At 59.9% G+C, this 21,981-nt stretch overlaps 1 protein-coding gene across 1 annotated transcript in view; it reads left to right on the forward strand.

Annotated features, from left to right (window-relative positions):
• The window catches only part of LOC144953948 (uncharacterized), a gene marked incomplete at its 3' end in the record, with an annotated part of 45,385 nt that overhangs the window by 13,963 nt on the left and 9,441 nt on the right, over positions 1-21,981 (forward strand). Inside the window, exons 5-12 of the mRNA XM_078884552.1 lie at positions 1,701-1,986; positions 2,030-2,098; positions 4,006-4,080; positions 9,156-9,210; positions 10,058-10,158; positions 10,641-10,690; positions 13,733-13,812; positions 16,465-16,576. Of these exons, the coding sequence (XP_078740678.1) occupies positions 1,701-1,986; positions 2,030-2,098; positions 4,006-4,080; positions 9,156-9,210; positions 10,058-10,158; positions 10,641-10,690; positions 13,733-13,812; positions 16,465-16,576 (828 nt within the window). The remainder of the gene's footprint in view (positions 1-1,700; positions 1,987-2,029; positions 2,099-4,005; positions 4,081-9,155; positions 9,211-10,057; positions 10,159-10,640; positions 10,691-13,732; positions 13,813-16,464; positions 16,577-21,981) is intronic.

The raw sequence follows: 21,981 nt of genomic DNA on the forward strand, positions 1-21,981 counted from the left end.
CCCGTGTCTCCCTCCCCGTGTCTTCATCTCCCCGTGTCTCTCTCCCCGTGTCTCTCTCCCCGTGTCTCTCTCACCGTGTCTCTCTCCCCGTGTCTCCCTCCCCGTGTCTCCCTCCCCGTGTCTCCCTCCCCGTGTCTCCCTCCCCGTGTGTCTCCCACCCCCCGTGTGTCTCCCACCCCCCGTGTCTCCCTCCCCCCGTGTCTCCCACCCCCGTGTCTCCCCCCCCGTGTCTCCCCCCCCCGTGTCTCCCTCCCCGTGTCTCCCTCCCCGTGTCTCCCTCCCCGTGTCTTCATCTCCCCGTGTCTCCCTCCCCGTGTCTCCCTCCCCGTGTCTCCCTCCCCGTGTCTCCCCTCCCCCCGTGTCTCCCACCCCCCGTGTCCCCCCCCCCCCCCCCCGTGTCCCCCCCCCCCCCCCCGTGTGTCTCCCTTCCCCGTGTCTCCCCCCGTGTCTCCCACCCCCCGTGTGTCTCCCTTCCCCGTGTCTCCCTCCCCGTGTCTCCCTCCCCGTGTCTCTCACCTACCGTGTGTCTCCCCCCCCGTGTCTCCCTCCCCGTGTCTCCCTCCCCCCGTGTCTCCCACCCCCCGTGTCTCCCTCCCCGTGTCTCCCTCCCCCCGTGTCTCCCACCCCCCGTGTCTCCCTCCCCGTGTCTCCCTCCCCCCGTGTCTCCCTCCCCGTGTCTCCCACCCCCCGTGTCTCCCACCCCCCGTGTCTCCCACCCTCCGTGTCTCCCTCCCCGTGTCTCCCTCCCCCCGTGTCTCCCACCCCCCGTGTCTCCCTCCCCGTGTCTCCCTCCCCCCGTGTCTCCCTCCCCGTGTCTCCCTCCCCGTGTCTCTCACCCACCGTGTGTCTCCCCCCCCGTGTTTCCCACCCCCCGTGTCTCCCACCCCCCCGTGTCTCCCACCCTCCGTGTCTCCCACCCCTCGTGTCTCCCCCCCCGTGTCTCCCTTCCCCGTGTCTCCCTCCCCCCGTGTCTCCCACCCCCCGTGTCTCCCACCCCCCGTGTCTCCCACCCCCCGTGTCTCCCACCCCCCGTGTCCCGTCCCCCCCCCCCCGTGTGTCTCCCCCCCCGTGTCTCCCCACCGTGCCTCACCGCGTCTCCCCGTGTCTCTCTGTCTCCCCGCGTCTCACCGTGCCTCACCGTGCCTCACCGTGCCTCACCGTGTCTCCCCGCGTCTCACCGTGCCTCACCGTGCCTCACCGTGTCTCCCCGCATCTCACCGTGTCTCCCCGCGTCTCACCGTGCCTCACCGTGTCTCACCCCGTGTCTCCCCGTGTCTCCCCGCGTCTCCCCGCGTCTCCCCGCGTCTCCCCGCGTCTCCCCGCGTCTCACCGTGCCTCACCGTGTCTCACCCCGTGTCTCCCCGTGTCTCCCCGCGTCTCCCCGTGTCTCCCAGCGTCTCCCAGCGTCTCCCCGCGTCTCCCCGCGTCTCCCCGCGTCTCCCCGCGTCTCCCCGCGTCTCCCCGCGTCTCCCCGCGTCTCCCCGCGTGTCTCCCCGCGTGTCTCCCCGCGTGTCTCCCCGCGTGTCTCCCCGCGTGTCTCCCCGTGTCTCCCCGCGTGTCTCTGTCTCACCGCGTGTCTCCCCGCGTGTCTCCCCGTGTCTCCCCGCGTGTCTCTGTCTCCCCGCGTGTCTCCCCGTGTCTCCCCGCGTGTCTCTGTCTCACCGCGTGTCTCCCCGCGTGTCTCCCCGCGTGTCTCCCAGAGCGTGTGGAAGACGGTGAGTAAGAAAGCTCGCAGCACCACCACCTCCTCGGGAGCCGCCAACCGCGGCGGCTCCCCGCTGGGCGGAGCCGACAAGGACGGTGTGTCCACCTCGTCCACGGGAGGTGGAGGAGGTGGAGGTGGTGGAGGTGGAGCGAGCTCCGGGTCTTGCCAGGCCGGCCTCGCCGGGACCTCCGCGTCTTCCGGCGGCGTTGGCGTTGGCGGTGGCGGTGGGGTTGGGGGGGGGGCCCTTGGGCGGAGGGGGCCGGGGGAGCCGCGGGGGAGGGGTCGGGGGGAGGGTTGGGGGCCCGGGAGGCCCCCGTGGGGGAGGGGGAGGAGGGCGAGGAGGAGGAGGAGGGGGAGGAGGGGGAGGAGGGTACATGGGGGGGCCCAGGATTGGTGAGTGTGGGTGGGGGTGGTGGTGGTGGTGGTGTGGTGACGGTGGTGGTGTGGTGATGGTGGTGGTGGGGTGGTGTGGTGACCGTGGTGGTGGTGGGTGGGTGATGGTGGGTGGTGATGGTGGTGATGGTGGTGACGGTGGTGGGTGGTGGGTGTTGGTGGGTTGGTGGTGGTGGTGGGTGGTGATGGTGGTGACGGTCGTGGTGGTGGTGATGGTGTGGTGAAGGTGGTGAGTTTGGTGATGGTGGTGGTGATGGTGGTGGTTGTGGGGGTGGTGGTGGTGTGGTGAGGGTGGTGAGTTTGGTGATGGTGGTGGTGATGGTGGTGGTTGTGGTGGTGGTGATGGTGTGGTGAGGGTGGTGAGTTTGGTGATGGTGGTGGTGATGGTGGTGGTTGTGGGGGTGGTGGTGGTGTGGTGAGGGTGGTGAGTTTGGTGATGGTGGTGGTGATGGTGGTGGTTGTGGTGGTGGTGATGGTGTGGTGAGGGTGGTGAGTTTGGTGATGGTGGTGGTGATGGTGGTGGTTGTGGGGGTGGTGGTGGTGTGGTGAGGGTGGTGAGTTTGGTGATGGTGGTGGTGATGGTGGTGGTTGTGGTGGTGGTGATGGTGTGGTGAGGGTGGTGAGTTTGGTGATGGTGGTGGTGATGGTGATGGTCGTGGTGGTGATGGTGATGTGGTGAGGGTGACTGGTGATGGTGGTGTTGAGGGTGGTAGTGATGGTGATGTCACTTTTTCCAATGTTGATGGTGTTGCTGATGCCGCTGCTAATGATGATGCTGCTGCTGATGATGATGCTGCTGATGATGATACTGATGCTGATGATGATGCTGCTGCTGATGATGATGCTGCTGATGATGATACTGATGCTGATGATGATGCTGCTGCTAATGATGATGATGCTGCTGATGATGATGCTGATACTGCTGATGATGCTGATACTGCTGATGATGCTGCTGCTGCTGCTGATGATGATGCTGATGATGATGCTGCTGCTAATGATGATGCTGCTGCTGATGATGATGATGATGCTGCTGATGATGCTGCTGCTGCTGATGATGATGCTGCTGATGATGATACTGATGCTGATGATGATGCTGCTGCTACTGCTGCTGATGATGCTGATGATGATGATGCTGCTGATGATGATGCTGATACTGCTGATGATGCTGATACTGCTGATGATGCTGCTGCTGCTGCTGATGATGATGCTGATGATGATGCTGCTGCTAATGATGATGCTGCTGCTAATGATGATGCTGCTGCTGATGATGATGCTGCTGATGATGCTGCTACTCCTGATGATGCTACTGCTGATGATGATGATGCTACTGCTACTGATGATGATGCTGCTGATGATGATGCTACTGCTGGTGATGATGATGATGATGCTACTGCTGCTGATGATGCTGCTGCTGATGATGATGATGCTACTGCTGGTGATGATGATGATGATGATGCTACTGCTGGTGATGATGCTGATGATGCTACTGCTGCTGATGATGCTGCTGATGATGATGATGATGATGCTGATGATGATGCTACTGCTGCTGATGATGCTGCTGATGCTGCTACTGCTGATGATGCTACTGCTGATGATGATGATGCTACTGCTGCTGATGATGATGCTGATGATGATGATGATGCTACTGCTGCTGATGATGCTGCTGCTGATGCTGCTACTGCTGATGATGCTACTGCTGCTGATGATGATGCTGATGATGATGCTGATGATGATGATGCTACTGCTGCTGATGATGCTGCTGCTGATGCTGCTACTGCTGATGATGCTACTGCTGATGATGATGATGATACTGCTGCTGATGATGATGCTACTGCTGCTGATGATGATGCTGATGATGATGCTACTGCTGCTGATGATGATGCTACTGCTGATGATGTCATCATCAGGCCGGGTGCAGGAGAATGGAGTGGACGCCTCCGGGAGGGGAGGGGCTGATAGGGGGAGGCGGGGGAGGGGACGCGGTAAGAATTAGGGGTCTGTGGGTCTCTGTGTGGTGAGTCTGTGTGGTGAGTCTGTGGGTCTCTGTGTGGTGAGTCTGTGTGGTGAGTCTGTGGGTCTCTGTGTGGTGAGTCTGTGGGTCTCTGTGTGGTGAGTCTGTGGGTCTCTATGGTGAGTCTGTGGGTCTCTGTGTGGTGAGTCTGTGGGTCTCTGTGTGGTGAGTCTGTGGGTCTCTGTGTGGTGAGTCTGTGGGTCTCTATGGTGAGTCTGTGGGTCTCTATGGTGAGTCTGTGGGTCTCTGTGTGGTGAGTCTGTGGGTCTCTGTGGTGAGTCTGTGGGTCTCTGTGTGGTGAGTCTGTGGGTCTCTATGGTGAGTCTGTGGGTCTCTGTGTGGTGAGTCTGTGGGTCTCTGTGTGGTGAGTCTGTGGGTCTCTGTGTGATGAGTCTGTGGGTCTCTGTGTGGTGAGTCTGTGGGTCTCTGTGTGGTGAGTCTGTGGGTCTCTGTGTGGTGAGTCTGTGGGTCTCTGTGTGATGAGTCTGTGGGTCTCTGTGTGGTGAGTCTGTGGGTCTCTGTGTGGTGAGTCTGTGGGTCTCTGTGTGGTGAGTCTGTGGGTCTCTGTGTGGTGAGCCTGTGGGTCTCTGTGTGGTGAGTCTGTGGGTCTCTGTGGTGAGTCTGTGGGTCTCTGTGTGGTGAGTCTGTGGGTCTCTGTGTGGTGAGTCTGTGGGTCTCTGTGTGGTGAGTCTGTGGGTCTCTGTGTGGTGAGTCTGTGGGTCTCTGTGTGGTGAGTCTGTGGATCTCTGTGTGGTGAGTCTGTGGGTCTCTGTGTGGTGAGTCTGTGGGTCTCTGTGTGGTGAGTCTGTGGATCTGTGTGGTGAGTCTGTGGGTCTCTGTGTGGTGAGTCTGTGGGTCTCTGTGTGGTGAGTCTGTGGGTCTCTGTGTGGTGAGTCTGTGGGTCTCTGTGTGGTGAGTCTGTGGGTCTCTGTGTGGTGAGTCTGTGGATCTCTGTGTGGTGAGTCTGTGGGTCTCTGTGTGGTGAGTCTGTGGGTCTCTGTGTGGTGAGTCTGTGGGTCTCTGTGTGGTGAGTGTGGGTCTCTGTGTGGTGAGTCTGTGGGTCTCTGTGTGTGGTGAGTCTGTGGGTCTCTGTGTGTGGTGAGTCTGTGGGTCTCTATGGTGAGTCTGTGGGTCTCTATGGTGAGTCTGTGGGTCTCTGTGTGGTGAGTCTGTGGGTCTCTGTGGTGAGTCTGTGGGTCTCTGTGTGGTGAGTCTGTGGGTTTCTGGGTGGTGAGTCTGTGGGTCTCTGTGTGGTGAGTCTGTGGGTCTCTATGGTGAGTCTGTGGGTCTCTGTGTGGTGAGTCTGTGGGTCTCTGTGTGGTGAGTCTGTGGGTCTCTGTGTGGTGAGTCTGTGGGTCTCTGTGTGGTGAGTCTGTGGGTCTCTGTGTGGTGAGTCTGTGGGTCTCTGTGTGGTGAGTCTGTGGGTCTCTGTGTGATGAGTCTGTGGGTCTCTGTGTGGTGAGTCTGTGGGTCTCTGTGTGGTGAGTCTGTGGGTCTCTGTGTGGTGAGTCTGTGGATCTCTGTGTGGTGAGTCTGTGGGTCTCTGTGTGGTGAGTCTGTGGGTCTCTGTGTGGTGAGTCTGTGGGTCTCTGTGTGGTGAGTCTGTGGGTCTCTGTGTGGTGAGTCTGTGGATCTCTGTGTGGTGAGTCTGTGGGTCTCTGTGTGGTGAGTCTGTGGGTCTCTGTGTGGTGAGTCTGTGGATCTGTGTGGTGAGTCTGTGGGTCTCTGTGTGGTGAGTCTGTGGGTCTCTGTGTGGTGAGTCTGTGGGTCTCTGTGTGGTGAGTCTGTGGGTCTCTGTGTGGTGAGTCTGGGTCTCTGTGTGGTGAGTCTGTGGATCTCTGTGTGGTGAGTCTGTGGGTCTCTGTGTGGTGAGTCTGTGGGTCTCTGTGTGGTGAGTCTGTGGGTCTCTGTGTGGTGAGTCTGTGGGTCTCTGTGTGTGGTGAGTGTGGGTCTCTGTGTGGTGAGTCTGTGGGTCTCTGTGTGGTGAGTCTGTGGGTCTCTGTGTGTGGTGAGTGTGGGTCTCTGTGTGGTGAGTCTGTGGGTCTCTATGGTGAGTCTGTGGGTCTCTGTGTGGTGAGTCTGTGGGTCTCTGTGGTGAGTCTGTGGGTCTCTGTGTGGTGAGTCTGTGGGTCTCTGTGTGGTGAGTCTGTGGGTCTCTGTGTGGTGAGTCTGTGGGTCTCTGTGTGGTGAGTCTGTGGGTCTCTATGGTGAGTCTGTGGGTCTCTATGGTGAGTCTGTGGGTCTCTGTGTGGTGAGTCTGTGGGTCTCTGTGGTGAGTCTGTGGGTCTCTGTGTGGTGAGTCTGTGGGTCTCTGTGTGGTGAGTCTGTGGGTCTCTGTGTGGTGAGTCTGTGGGTCTCTATGGTGAGTCTGGGTCTATGTGGGTCTCTGTGGGTCTCTGTGGTGAGTCTGTGGGTCTCTGTGGGTCTCTATGGGTCTCTGTGGTGAGTCTGTGGGTCTCTGTGTGGTGAGTCTGTGGGTCTCTATGGTGAGTCTGGGTCTATGTGGGTCTCTGTGGGTCTCTGTGGTGAGTGTGGGTCTCTGTGGGTCTCTATGGGTCTCTGTGGTGAGTCTGTGGGTCTCTATGTGGTGAGTCTGTGGGTCTCTATGGTGAGTCTGGGTCTATGTGGGTCTCTGTGGGTCTCTGTGGTGAGTCTGTGGGTCTCTGTGGGTCTCTATGGGTCTCTGTGGTGAGTCTGTGGGTCTCTGTGGGTCTCTGTGGTGAGTCTGTGGGTCTCTATGGTGAGTCTGGGTCTATGTGGGTCTCTGTGGGTCTCTGTGGTGAGTCTGTGGGTCTCTGTGGGTCTCTATGGGTCTCTGTGGTGAGTCTGTGGGTCTCTGTGTGGTGAGTCTGTGGGTCTCTATGGTGAGTCTGGGTCTCTGTGGGTCTCTGTGGGTCTCTGTGGTGAGTCTGTGGGTCTCTGTGGGTCTCTATGGGTCTCTGTGGTGAGTCTGTGGGTCTCTGTGGGTCTCTGTGGTAAGTCTGTGGGTCTCTGTGGGTCTCTGTGTGGTGAGTCTGTGGGTCTCTGTGTGGTGAGTCTGTGGGTTTCTGTGTGGTGAGTCTATGGGTCTCTGTGTGGTGAGTCTGTGGGTCTCTGTGTGTGGTGAGTCTGTGGGTCTCTGTGTGGTGAGTCTGTGGGTCTCTGTGTGGTGAGTCTGTGGGTCTCTGTGTGGTGAGTCTGTGGGTCTCTGTGTGGTGAGTCTGTGGTGAGTCTGTGTGGTGAGTCTGTGGGTCTCTGTGTGGTGAGTCTGTGGGTCTGTGTGGTGAGTCTATGGGTCTATGTGATGAGTCTGTGGGTCTCTGTGTGGTGAGTCTGTGGGTCTCTGTGTGATGAGTCTGTGGGTCTCTGTGTGGTGAGTCTGTGGGTCTGTGTGGTGAGTCTATGGGTCTATGTGATGAGTCTGTGGGTCTCTGTGTGGTGAGTCTGTGGGTCTCTGTGTGGTGAGTCTGTGGGTCTCTGTGTGTGGTGAGTCTGTGGGTCTCTGTGTGGTGAGTCTGTGGGTCTCTGTGTGGTGAGTCTGTGGGTCTCTGTGTGGTGAGTCTATGGGTCTCTGTGTGGTGAGTCTGTGGTGAGTCTGTGTGGTGAGTCTGTGGGTCTCTGTGTGTGGTGAGTCTGTGGGTCTCTGTGTGGTGAGTCTATGGGTCTCTGTGTGGTGAGTCTGTGGTGAGTCTGTGTGGTGAGTCTGTGGGTCTCTGTGATGAGTCTGTGGGTCTCTGTGTGGTGAGTCTGTGGGTCTCTGTGTGTGGTGAGTCTGTGGGTCTCTGTGTGGTGAGTCTGTGGGTCTCTGTGTGGTGAGTCTGTGGGTCTCTGTGTGGTGAGTCTATGGGTCTCTGTGTGGTGAGTCTGTGGTGAGTCTGTGTGGTGAGTCTGTGGATCTCTGTGATGAGTCTGTGGGTCTCTGTGTGGTGAGTCTGTGGGTCTCTGTGTGGTGAGTCTGTGGTGAGTCTGTGGTGCTCTGTGTGTTGAGTCTGTGGGTCTCTGTGTGGTGAGTCTGTGGGTCTGTGTGGTGAGTCTGTGGTGAGTCTGTGGTGAGTCTGTGGGTCTCTGTGTGATGAGTCTGTGGGTCTGTGTGGTGAGTCTGTGGTGAGTCTGTGGTGAGTCTGTGGGTCTCTGTGTGATGAGTCTGTGGGTCTGTGTGGTGAGTCTGTGGTGAGTCTGTGGTGAGTCTGTGGTGCTCTGTGTGGTGAGTCTGTGGTGAGTCTGTGGTGAGTCTGTGGGTCTCTGTGTGATGAGTCTATGGGTCTCTGTGTGGTGAGTCTGTGGGTCTCTGTGTGGTGAGTCTGTGGGTCTGTGTGGTGAGTCTGTGGTGAGTCTGTGGTGAGTCTGTGGTGAGTCTGTGGGTCTCTGTGTGGTGAGTCTGTGGGTCTGTGTGGTGAGTCTGTGGTGAGTCTGTGGTGAGTCTGTGGTGAGTCTGTGGGTCTCTGTGTGGTGAGTCTGTGGGTCTGTGTGGTGAGTCTGTGGTGAGTCTGTGGTGAGTCTGTGGTGAGTCTGTGGCGCTCTGTGTGGTGAGTCTGTGGGTCTGTGTGGTGAGTCTGTGGGTCTGTGTGGTGAGTCTGTGGGTCTCTGTGTGGTGAGTCTGTGGTGAGTCTGTGGCGCTCTGTGTGGTGAGTCTGTGGGTCTCTATGTGGTGAGTCTGTGGGTCTCTGTGTGGTGAGTCTGTGGGTCTGTGTGGTGAGTCTGTGGGTCTCTGTGTGGTGAGTCTGTGGTGCTCTGTGTGGTGAGTCTGTGGGTCTGTGTGGTGAGTCTGTGGTGAGTCTGTGGTGCTCTGTGTGATGAGTCTGTGGGTCTGTGTGGTGAGTCTGTGGTGAGTCTGTGGTGAGTCTGTGGTGAGTCTGTGGTGAGTCTGTGGTGCTCTGTGTGGTGAGTCTGTGGGTCTGTGTGGTGAGTCTGTGGCGCTCTGTGTGGTGAGTCTGTGGGTCTCTGTGTGATGAGTCTGTGGGTCTCTGTGTGATGAGTCTATGGGTCTCTGTGTGGTGAGTCTGTGGTGAGTCTATGCAGATGTGACGGTGACGGTGAAGTGTGGCCGTCTTGTTGTTTGTGCGGCAGGCTTTGTCGGCACGCGTGGCAGAGGGCGAGGACGGTACGTGACGCCTAGTGGCAGGTGAGTGACTCACTGGTGCTCTGAGTGTGTCTGTGTGTGAGTGTGTCTGTGTGTGAGTGTGTCTGTGTGAGTGTGTGTCTGTGTGAGTGTGTGTCTGTGTGTGAGTGTGTCTGTGTGTGTGTGTGAGTGTGTGTCTGTGTGTGAGTGTGTCTGTGTGAGTGTGTGTCTGTGTGTGAGTGTGTCTGTGTGAGTGTGTGTCTGTGTGAGTGTGTGTGTGTCTGAGTGTGTGTGTCTGTGTGTCTGTGTGTGTGAGTGTGTGTCTGTGTGTGTGTCTGTGTGTGTGTGTGTGAGTGTGTGTCTGTGTGAGTGTGTGTCTATGTGTGAGTGTGTCTGTGTGAGTGTGTGTGTGTCTGTGTGTGTGTGTGTGTCTGTCTGAGTGTGTGTGTGTCTGAGTGTGTGTCTGAGTGTGTGTCTGAGTGTGTGTCTGAGTGTGTGTGTGTCTGTGTGTGTGTCTGTGTGTGTGTGTGTGTCTGTGTGTGTGGGGAGCGGTAGTGTAGTGATCAGCGCCACGCTGCGCTACGAACCCGGCGACCCGAGTTCGATTCCCGCTCACGGCCAACACCACCGGTGACGATTATCTGAACGGGTCCTGGGCCTCCCCTAGGTCGACTCGGCCTCAAATGACTTACCCGGTGTAGCCAGCGGTGCAGTGCACATCGCTAGCACTGGGGGAGAGACAAAGGCGGCCGGGCGTGGTGCTGGCCACCCACCCACCCCCCTCGTAGCGTTTAGTAGGTGCTTCTCGCAAGACGGCACTTGCCCCTACGGTCTGCTGGAGGCTACACGGGGGAGCTTTGTCTCTGTGTGTCTGTGCGTCTCCTCCCGCCACCACCACCACCACCACCAGTGTCCCGTTGGACGCGGAGGGCAGTCACGTGGACTCCGCGAAGCTTGTGGACGAGTGGGGGGCCAGCCCCCCACTCGGGGACACGCCAGCGCCGGACAACGGTGAGCCGCTGATGGTGGTGGTGATGATGATGGTGGTGGTGGTGATGATGAGGATGGTGGTGGTGGTGATGGTGATGATGATGATGGTGGTGGTGGTGATGATAGTGATGATGGTGGTGGTGGTGATGGTGACGGTGGTGGTGATGGTGGTGATGAGGATGGTGGTGGTGGTGGTGGTCAGGATGGTGGTGGTGGTGGTGGTGATGATGGTGGTGATGACAGTGGTGGTGGTGATGACGGTGGTGACGGTGGTGATGGTGGTGGTGATGGTGGTGGTGGTGGTGAGGATGGTGGTGGTGATGGTGATGGTGATGATGGTGGTGGTGGTGATGACGGTGGTGAGGATGGTGGTGATGGTGATGATAATGGTGACGGTGATGATGGTGATGACGGTGAGGACGGTGGTGATGGTGGTGGTGGTGATGGTGGTGATGATGGTGGTGACGATGGTGACGATGTTAACGCTGTTGGTGATGTTCCAGGTTCGTGGCGTGCAGTGGAAGACTGGGGTGTAGATGACTGGAATGATGATGTGAGACCCCCAACACCTCATCACCAACTCATCACCACCATCATCATCACCAACTCATCACCACCAACTCATCACCACCATCATCACCACCATCATCACCAACTCATCACCACCAACTCATCACCACCATCATCACCATCACCTCATCACCACCATCATCACCATCACCACCTCATCACCACCAACTCATCCTCATAACCACCACCATCACCTCATCACCATCGCCACCTCATCACCACCTCATCATCACCACCACCACCTCACCACCACCACCACACCACCACCATCATCACCATCAGCTCATCATCACCAACTCATCACCACCACCACCTCATCACCATCATCACCATCACCTCTTCACCACCAACTCATCACCACCTCATCACCACCACCTCATCACCACCACCTCATTACTATCACCACCACCATCATCATCACCAACTCATCATCACCACCACACCACCACCTCATTACCACCATCTCATTATCACCACCACACCACCTCATCACCAACTCATCACCACCACCTCATCACCACCACACCACCTCATCACCACCACCTCATCACCACCACCTCATCACCACCACACCACCTCATCACCATCACCTCATCACCACCACCACCACACCACCACTATCACCTCATCACCACATCATCACCACCACACCGCCTCATCACCACCACCTCATCACCACCACACCAACTCATCACCACCACCTCATCACCACCACCACCACACCACCACTATCACCTCATCACCACCTCATCACCACCACACCGCCTCATCACCACCACCTCATCACCACCACACCACCTCATCACCAACTCATCACCACCACCTCATCACCACCACCACCACCATCACCTCATCACCACCTCACCACCACCACCACCTCTTCACCATCACTGAGTCACGCACGCCACTGACTCTCCCCCCGTGTCTCCCCCCCGTGTCTCCCCCCGTGTCTCCCCCCGTGTCTCCCCCCGTGTCTCCCCCCGTGTCTCCCCCCGTGTCTCCCCCCGTGTCTCCCCCCGTGTCTCCCCCCGTGTCTCCCCCCCGTGTCTCCCCCCCGTGTCTCCCCCCGTGTCTCCCCTCGTGTCTCTCCCCGTGTCTCCCCCCCGTGTCTCCCCCCCGTGTCTCCCCCCGTGTCTCCCCCCGTGTCTCCCCCCGTGTCTCCCCCCCGTGTCTCCCCCCCGTGTCTCCCCCCCGTGTCTCCCCCCCGTGTCTCCCCCCGTGTCTCCCCCCGTGTCTCCCCCCCGTGTCTCCCCCCCGTGTCTCCCCCCCGTGTCTCCCCCCGTGTCTCCCCCCGTGTCTCCCCCCCGTGTCTCCCCCCGTGTCTCCCCCCGTGTCTCCCCCCCGTGTCTCCCCCCGTGTCTCCCCCCCGTGTCTCCCCCCCGTGTCTCCCCCCCGTGTCTCCCCCGTGTCTCCCCCCCGTGTCTCCCCCCCGTGTCTCCCTCCCTGTGTCTCCCCCCCGTGTCTCCCCCCCGTGTCACCCCCCTGTGTCTCCCCCCGTGTCTCCTCCCCCCGTGTCTCCTCCCCCCGTGTCTCCCCCCCGTGTCTCCCCCCGTGTCTCCCCCCGTGTCTCCCCCCGTGTCTTACCCCGTGTTTCCCCCCGTGTCTCCCCCCGTGTCTCTCCCCCGTGTCTCTCCCCCGTGTCTCCCCCCCGTTTCTCCCCCCGTGTCTCCCCCGTGTCTCCCCCCCGTGTCTCCCCCCCGTGTCTCCCCCCGTGTCTCCCCCTTGTGTCTCCCCCTTGTGTCTCTCCCCGTGTCTCCCCCCGTGTCTCCTCCCCCCGTGTCTCCCCCCCGTGTCTCCCCCCGTGTCTCCCCCCGTGTCTTACCCCGTGTCTCCCCCCGTGTCTCCCCCCGTGTCTCTCCCCCGTGTCTCCCCCCCGTTTCTCCCCCCGTGTCTCCCCCCGTGTCTCCCCCCCGTGTCTCCCCCCGTGTCTCCCCCCCGTGTCTCTCCCCGTGTCTCCCCCCGTGTCTCCTCCCCCCGTGTCTCCCCCCCGTGTCTCCCCCCGTGTCTCCCCCCGTGTCTCACCCCGTGTCTCACCCCGTGTCTCCCCCCGTGTCTCCCCCCGTGTCTCCCCTCGTGTCTCCCCCCGTGTCTCCCCTCGTGTCTCCCCCCGTGTCTCCCCGCGTGTCTCCCCCCGTGTCTCCCCCCGTGTCTCCCCCCGTGTCTCCCCCCGTGTCTCCCCCCGTGTCTCCCCCCGTGTCTCCCCCCGTGTCTCCCCCCGTGTCTCCCCCCGTGTCTCCCCCCGTGTCTCCCCGCGTGTCTCCCCCCGTGTCTCCCCCCGTGTCTCCCCCCGTGTCTCCTCCCCCCGTGTCTCCCCCCGTGTCTCCCCCCGTGTCTCCCCCCGTGTCTCCCTCCCTGTGTCTCCCCCCCGTGTCTCCCCCCCGTGTCTCCCCCCCGTGTCTCCCCCCGTGTCTCCTCCCCCCGTGTCTCCCCCCGTGTCTCCCCCCCGTGTCTCCCCCCGTGTCTCCCCCCGTGTCTCCCCCCGTGTCTCCCCCCGTGTCTCCCCCCCTGTGGTTCCCCCCGTGTCTCCCTCCCTGTGTCTCCCCCCCGTGTCTCCCCCCCGTGTCTCCCCCCGTGTCTCCTCCCCCCGTGTCTCCCCCCGTGTCTCCCCCCGTGTCTCCCCCCGTGTCTCCCCCCGTGTCTCCCCCCGTGTCTCCCCCCGTGTCTCCCCCCGTGTCTCCCCCCGTGTCTCCCCCCGTGTCTCCCCCCCGTGTCTCCCCCCGTGTCTCCCTCCCTGTGTCTCCCCCCGTGTCTCCCCGTGTCTCTCCGTGTCTCTCCCCGTGTCTCCCTCCCCGTGTCTCTCCCCGTGTCTCCCCCTGTGTCTCCCCCCGTGTCTCCCCCCGTGTCTCCCCCCGTGTCTCCCCCCCGTGTCTCCCCCCGTGTCTCCCTCCCTGTGTCTCCCCCCCGTGTCTCCCCCCCGTGTCTCCCCCCGTGTCTCCTCCCCCCGTGTCTCCCCCCGTGTCTCCCCCCGTGTCTCCCCGCGTGTCTCCCCCCCGTGTCTCCCCCCGTGTCTCCCCGCGTGTCCCAGATCATCGAGACGAAGGTGTTCACTGCGTCCAGTGCTGGCTCCGCGACTCTGCCCAGCGCACAGCTCCTGCCCGGACAATCGTGAGAGACACACAGGGGGCGCGCTGGTGGGGGGGAGAGACACGGGGAGAGAGACACGGGGAGAGAGACACGAGGAGAGAGACACGGGGAGAGAGACACGGGGGGAGAGAGACACGGGGGGAGACACGGGGGGAGACACGGGGAGAGAGACACGGGGAGAGAGACACGAGGAGAGAGACACGGGGGGAGACACGGGGAGAGAGACACGGGGAGAGAGACACGGGGAGAGACACGGGGAGAGAGACACGGGGAGAGACACGGGGAGAGAGACACGGGGAGAGACACGGGGGGAGACACGGGGGGAGACACGGGGGGAGACACGGGGAGAGAGACACGGGGAGAGAGACACGAGGAGAGAGACACGGGGGGAGACACGGGGGGAGACACGGGGGGAGAGACACGGGGAGAGAGACACGGGGAGAGAGACACGAGGAGAGAGACACGGGGGGAGACACGGGGGGAGACACGGGGGGAGAGACACGAGGGGAGACACGGGGAGAGAGACACGGGGAGAGACACGGGGAGAGAGACACGAGGGGAGACACGGGGAGAGAGACACGGGGAGGAGAGAGACACGGGGAGAGAGACACGGGGAGAGACATGGGGAGAGAGACACGGGGAGAGAGACACGAGGAGAGAGACACGGGGAGAGAGACACGGGGAGAGAAACACGGGGAGAGAAACACGGGGAGAGAGACACGAGGAGAGAGACACGGGGGGAGACACGGGGGGAGACACGGGGGGAGACACGGGGAGAGAGACACGGGGAGAGAGACACGAGGAGAGAGACACGGGGGGAGACACGGGGAGAGAGACATGGGGAGAGACACGGGGAGAGAGACACGGGGGGAGACACGGGGGGGAGACACGGGGGGAAAGACACGAGGAGAGAGACACGGGGAGAGAGTCACGGGGAGAGACACGGGGAGAGAGACACGGGGAGAGAGACACGGGGGGAGACACGGGGGGGGACACGGGGGGAGACACGGGGAGAGAGACACGGGGAGAGAGACACGGGGAGAGACACGGGGAGAGAGACACGGGGAGAGACACGGGGGGAGACACGGGGGGAGACACGGGGGGAGACACGGGGAGAGAGACACGAGGAGAGAGACACGGGGGGAGACACGGGGGGAGACACGGGGAGAGAGACACGGGGGGAGAGACACGGGGAGAGAGACACGGGGAGAGAGACACGAGGAGAGAGACACGGGGGGAGACACGGGGGGAGACACGGGGGGAGACACGGGGGGAGAGACACGAGGGGAGACACGGGGAGAGAGACACGGGGAGAGACACGGGGAGAGAGACACGAGGGGAGACACGGGGAGAGAGACACGGGGAGGAGAGAGACACGGGGAGAGAGACACGGGGAGAGAGACACGGGGAGAGACATGGGGAGAGAGACACGGGGAGAGAGACACGGGGAGAGAGACACGGGGAGAGAAACACGGGGAGAGAAACACGGGGAGAGAGACACGAGGAGAGAGACACGAGGGGAGACACGGGGGGAGACACGGGGGGAGACACGGGGGGAGACACGAGGGGAGACACGGGGGGAGACACGGGGGGAGAGACACGAGGGGAGACACGGGGAGAGAGACACGGGGAGAGACATGGGGAGAGAGACATGGGGAGAGAGACACGAGGAGAGAGACACGGGGGGGAGACACGGGGGGAGACACGGGGGGAGACACGGGGAGAGAGACACGGGGAGAGACACGGGGAGAGAGACACGAGGAGAGAGACGGGGGGAGACACGGGGGGAGACACGGGGAGAGAGACACGGGGAGAGACACGGGGAGAGAGACACGAGGAGAGAGACGGGGGGAGACACGGGGGGAGAGACACGAGGGGAGACACGGGGAGAGAGACACGGGGAGGAGAGAGACACGGGGAGAGAGACACGAGGAGGAGGGAGACACGGGGGGGAGACACGGGGGGAGAGACACGAGGGGAGACACGGGGAGAGAGACACGAGGGGAGACACACGCGGGGTGGAGGTGGAGGTGGAGGAGGAGGGAGACACGGTGAGGTGGAGGAAGAGGGATATGAGGAGTGAGTTCAGTGTGTCAAGTTGTCTCCCTTCGCCCCGCCCCCTTCACCCTTCACCCGCCCCCTTCGCCCCGCCCACTTCACCCTTCGCCCCGCCCCCTTCGCCCCGCCCACTTCACCCTTCGCCCCGCCTCCTTCGCCCCGCACCCTTCACCATTCGCCCTTCGCCCCGCCCACTTCGCCCCGCCCCCTTCACCCTTCGCCCCGCCCCCTTCACCCTTCGCCCCGCCCCCTTCACCCTTCGCCCCGCCCCCTTCACCCTTCGCCCCGCCCCCTTCGCCCCGCCCCCTTCACCCTTCGCCCCGCCCCCTTCGCCCCGCCCACTTCACCCTTCGCCCCGCCCCCTTCGCCCCGCCCACTTCACCTTTCGCCCCGCCCCCTTCGCCCCGCACCCTTCACCATTCGCCCTTCGCCCCGCCCACTTCGCCCCGCCTCCTTCACCCTTCGCCCCGCCCCCTTCACCCTTCGCCCCGCCCCCTTCACACCTTCGCCCCGCCCCCTTCACACCTTCGCCCCGCCCCCTTCACACCTTCGCCCCGCCCCCTTCACACCTTCGCCCCGCCCCCTCCACCCTTGGCCCCGCCCCCTCCGCCGCAGCATCGACATCGCCGCGCTGCTGAGGAAGCCGTCGGCTCCGTCGTCGGCGGCGGCGGGGGTCATCGTCACCACGGCCCCCCCTGGGGGGGCCCCGCGGGGACCCTCCGGAGTGGTGGGTGGGGGGCTCCTCGCCCCCCACGAAGGGGCGGTGGAGGGGGGGGGCGCCCCCCCCACTCCACGCCCCGTTCACGGCCCCCCCCCTCGCTGTCCCACTCGCTCGTTTTCAGCAACTCGCTGCAGGTCGAGGGGGCACGGGGGAGCCCGCCGGCGTGCTACGGGAAGGGGGTACGTGGTGGGGGGTGGTGGGGGGGGGTGGTGGGGGGGGGTGGGGGTCGACTCCGCACGCTCACTCGCACGCTCACTCACACGCTCACACACTCACCTACTCGCTCAGCTACTCACACGCTCAGCTACTCACACACTCAACTACTCGCTCACACACTCAACTACTCACACACTCACCTACTCACACACTCAGCTACTCACACACTCAGCTACTCACTCACACACTCACTCACACACTCACTCACACACTCACTCACACACTCACTCACACACTCAGCTACTCACTCACACACTCACACACTCAGCTACTCACACACTCACTCACACACTCAGCTACTCACTCACTCACTCACACACTCACTCACTCACTCACACACTCACTCACACACTCAGCTACTCACTCACTCACGCACTCACTCACACACTCACTCACACACTCAGCTACTCACTCACACACTCACTCACACACTCACTCACTCACACATTCACTCACACACTCAGCTACTCACACACTCACTCAGCTACTCACTCACACACTCACACACTCACTCACTCACACACTCACTCACACACTCAGCTACTCACACACTCACTCAGCTACTCACTCACACACTCACACACTCACTCACTCACACACTCACTCACACACTCAGCTACTCACACACTCACTCAGCTACTCACTCACACACTCAGCTACTCACTCACACACTCACACACTCAGCTACTCACTCACACACTCACTCACACACTCACTCACACACTCACTCACACACTCACTCACACACTCAGCTACTCACTCACACACTCAGCTACTCACTCACACACTCAGCTACACACTCAGCTACTCACTCACACACTCAGCTACTCACTCACACACTCACACACTCAGCTACTCACTCACACACTCACTCAACACTCAGCTACTCACTCACACACTCACTCACACACTCAGCTACTCAATCACACACTCACTCACGCACTCACTCACACACTCACTCACACACTCACTCACACACTCACTCACTCACACACTCACTCACACACTCAGCTACTCACTCACACACTCAGCTACTCACTCACACACTCAGCTACTCACTCACACACTCAGCTACTCACTCACACACTCACACACTCAGCTACTCACTCACACACTCACTCAACACTCAGCTACTCACTCACACACTCACTCACACACTCAGCTACTCACTCACACACTCACTCACACACTCACTCACACACTCACTCACACACTCAGCTACTCACTCACACACTCACTCAGCTACTCACTCACACACTCACTCACACACTCACTCACTCACACACTCAGCTACTCACTCACACACTCACTCACACACTCAGCTACTCACACACTCACTCACTCACACACTCACTCACTCAGCTACTCACACACTCACTCACACACTCACTCACACACTCAGCTACTCACACACTCACTCACACACTCAGCTACTCACTCACACACTCACACACTCACACACTCAGCTACTCACACACTCAGCTACTCACACACTCACTCACACACTCAGCTACTCACACACTCACTCACACACTCAGCTACTCACTCACACACTCACACACTCACTCACACACTCAGCTACTCACACACTCACTCACTCACTCAGCTACTCACTCACTCACACACTCACCTACTCACTCACACACCTACTCACTCACACACACACTCACCTACTCACTCACACATACACTCACCTACTCACACACACACACACTCACCTACTCACTCACAGACTCACCTACTCACACACACTCAACTACTCACACACTCACTCACACACTCAGCTCCTCACACACACACTCACACACTCACCTACTCACTCACAGACTCACCTACTCACACACTCACCTACTCGCACACACACTCAGCTACTCACACACGCAGCTACTCACACACACACTCAGCTACTCACACACTCAGCTACTCACTCACTCACACACTCACTCACACACACACTCAGCTACTCACACACACACTCACTCACACACTCAGCTACTCACTCACTCACGCACTCACTCACACACTCACTCACACACTCAGCTACTCACTCACACACTCACTCACACACTCACACACTCACTCACACACTCAGCTACTCACACACTCACTCAGCTACTCACTCACACACTCAGCTACTCACTCACACACTCACACACTCAGCTACTCACTCACACACTCACTCACACACTCACTCACACACTCACTCACTCACACACTCACTCACACACTCAGCTACTCACTCACACACTCAGCTACTCACACACTCAGCTACTCACTCACACACTCAGCTACTCACTCACACACTCACACACTCAGCTACTCACTCACACACTCACACACTCAGCTACTCACTCACACACTCACTCAACACTCAGCTACTCACTCACACACTCACTCACACACTCAGCTACTCACTCACACACTCACTCACACACTCACACACTCAGCTACTCACTCACACACTCACTCAACACTCAGCTACTCACTCACACACTCACTCACACACTCAGCTACTCACTCACACACTCACTCACGCACTCACACACTCACTCACACACTCACTCACACACGCATTCACTCACACACTCACTCACACACTCAGCTACTCACACACTCACTCACTCAGCTACTCACTCACACACTCACTCACACACTCACTCACACACTCACACACTCAGCTACTCACTCACACACTCACACACTCAGCTACTCACTCACACACTCACTCAACACTCAGCTACTCACTCACACACTCACTCAACACTCAGCTACTCACTCACACACTCACTCACACACTCAGCTACTCACTCACACACTCACTCACGCACTCACACACTCACTCACACACTCACTCACACACGCATTCACTCACACACTCACTCACACACTCACTCACACACTCAGCTACTCACACACTCACTCACTCACTCAGCTACTCACACACTCACTCACACACTCACTCACACACTCAGCTACTCACACACTCACTCACACACTCAGCTACTCACACACTCACACACTCAGCTACTCACTCACACACTCACACACTCACTCACACACTCAGCTACTCACACACTCACTCACTCAGCTACTCACTCACTCACACACTCACCTACTCACTCACACACCTACTCACTCACACACACACTCACCTACTCACTCACACATACACTCACCTACTCACACACACACTCACTCACACACTCACTCACTCAGCTACTCACACACTCACTCACACACTCACCTACTCACTCACAGACTCACCTACTCACACACTCACCTACTCACTCACACTCAACTACTCACACACTCACTCACACACTCAGCTCCTCACACACACACTCACACACTCACCTACTCACTCACAGACTCACCTACTCACACACTCACCTACTCACTCACACACACACTCACCTACTCACTCACAGACTCACCTACTCACACACTCACCTACTCACACACACTCAACTACTCACACACTCACTCACACACTCAGCTCCTCACACACACACTCACACACTCACCTACTCACTCACAGACTCACCTACTCACACACTCACCTACTCGCACACACACTCAGCTACTCACACACTCAGCTACTCACACACACACTCAGCTACTCACTCACTCACACACTCACTCACACACACACTCAGCTACTCACACACACACTCACTCACACACTCAGCTACTCACTCACTCACGCACTCACTCACACACTCACTCACACTCAGCTACTCACACACACACTCAGCTACTCACACACACACTCAGCTACTCACACACACACTCAGCTACTCACACACACACTCAGCTACTCACACACTCAGCTACTCACCTACTCACACACTCACTCACACACACACTCACACACTCACTCACACACTCACTCACAGACTCACTCACAGACTCACCTACTCACACACTCACCTACTCACTCACACATTCACTCACACTCACCTACTCGCGCACGCACTCGCACACACTCAGCTACTCACACACACACCCACTCACCCACACACCCACTCACCTACTCACTCACCCACCTATTCATTCACTCACACACTCAACTACTCACGAACCCGCTCACCTACTCACTCGACCACTCGCTCACTCACTCAACCACTCACTCGTTCACTCGGCCGCTCGCTCGCTCGGCCACTCACTCACTCACCCACCCACCCACTCACTCACTCACTCGACCACTCAGCCTCTCACCCACCCATTCACACTCACCACGCTCGCTCGCTTCGCTCGCCCGGTGAGGCTTGCACACTTGTAGACCCTGTGTGGCTCACCAGTGTCACCATCAGGGGGGAAATTCTCTGTGCAACATCAAGAGCCGTGAGTGTGAGGTGAGTGTGAGCTCACCTCTCACGCTCACTCAGCCACTCACGGCTTACAAGCATCACCACCGTGGTCACACTCACTCACTCACTCACCCACTCACCTACTCACCACCCACCCACTCACTCATCCACTCACCCTCCCACCCACTCACTCACCCACTCACTCACCCTCCCACCCACTCACCCACTCACCCACCCACTCACTCACCCACACACCCACTCACCCACTCACCCACCCACTCACTCACCCACTCACCCACTCACCCACTCACCTACTCACCACCCACCCACTCACTCACCCACTCACTCACCCACACACCCACTCACCCACCCACTCACTCACCCACTCACTCACCCACACACCCACCCACCCACCCACTCACCCACACACCCACTCACCCACCCACTCACCCACCCACTCACTCACTCACCCACTCACTCACCCACACACCCACTCACCCAGCCACTCACCCACTCACCCACCCACCCACTCACCCACCCACTCACCCACACACCCACCCACCCACCCACTCACCCACTCACCCACCCACCCACTCACTCACCCACACACCCACTCACCCACCCACTCACCCACCCACCCACTCACTCACCCACTCACCCACTCACCCACTCACCCACTCACTCACCCACCCACTCACTCACTCACTCACCCACTCACTCACTCACCCACCCACTCACTCACCCACACACCCACTCACCCAGCCACTCACCCACCCACCCACTCACCCACTCACCCACTCACCCACTCACCCACTCACCCACTCACTCACCCACACACCCACTCACCCACTCACTCACCCACACACCCACTCACCCACCCACTCA

The sequence above is a fragment of the Lampetra fluviatilis genome, unplaced genomic scaffold, assembly GCF_964198595.1.
Source record: "Lampetra fluviatilis unplaced genomic scaffold, kcLamFluv1.1 SCAFFOLD_805, whole genome shotgun sequence".
NCBI lineage: Eukaryota > Metazoa > Chordata > Hyperoartia > Petromyzontiformes > Petromyzontidae > Lampetra > Lampetra fluviatilis.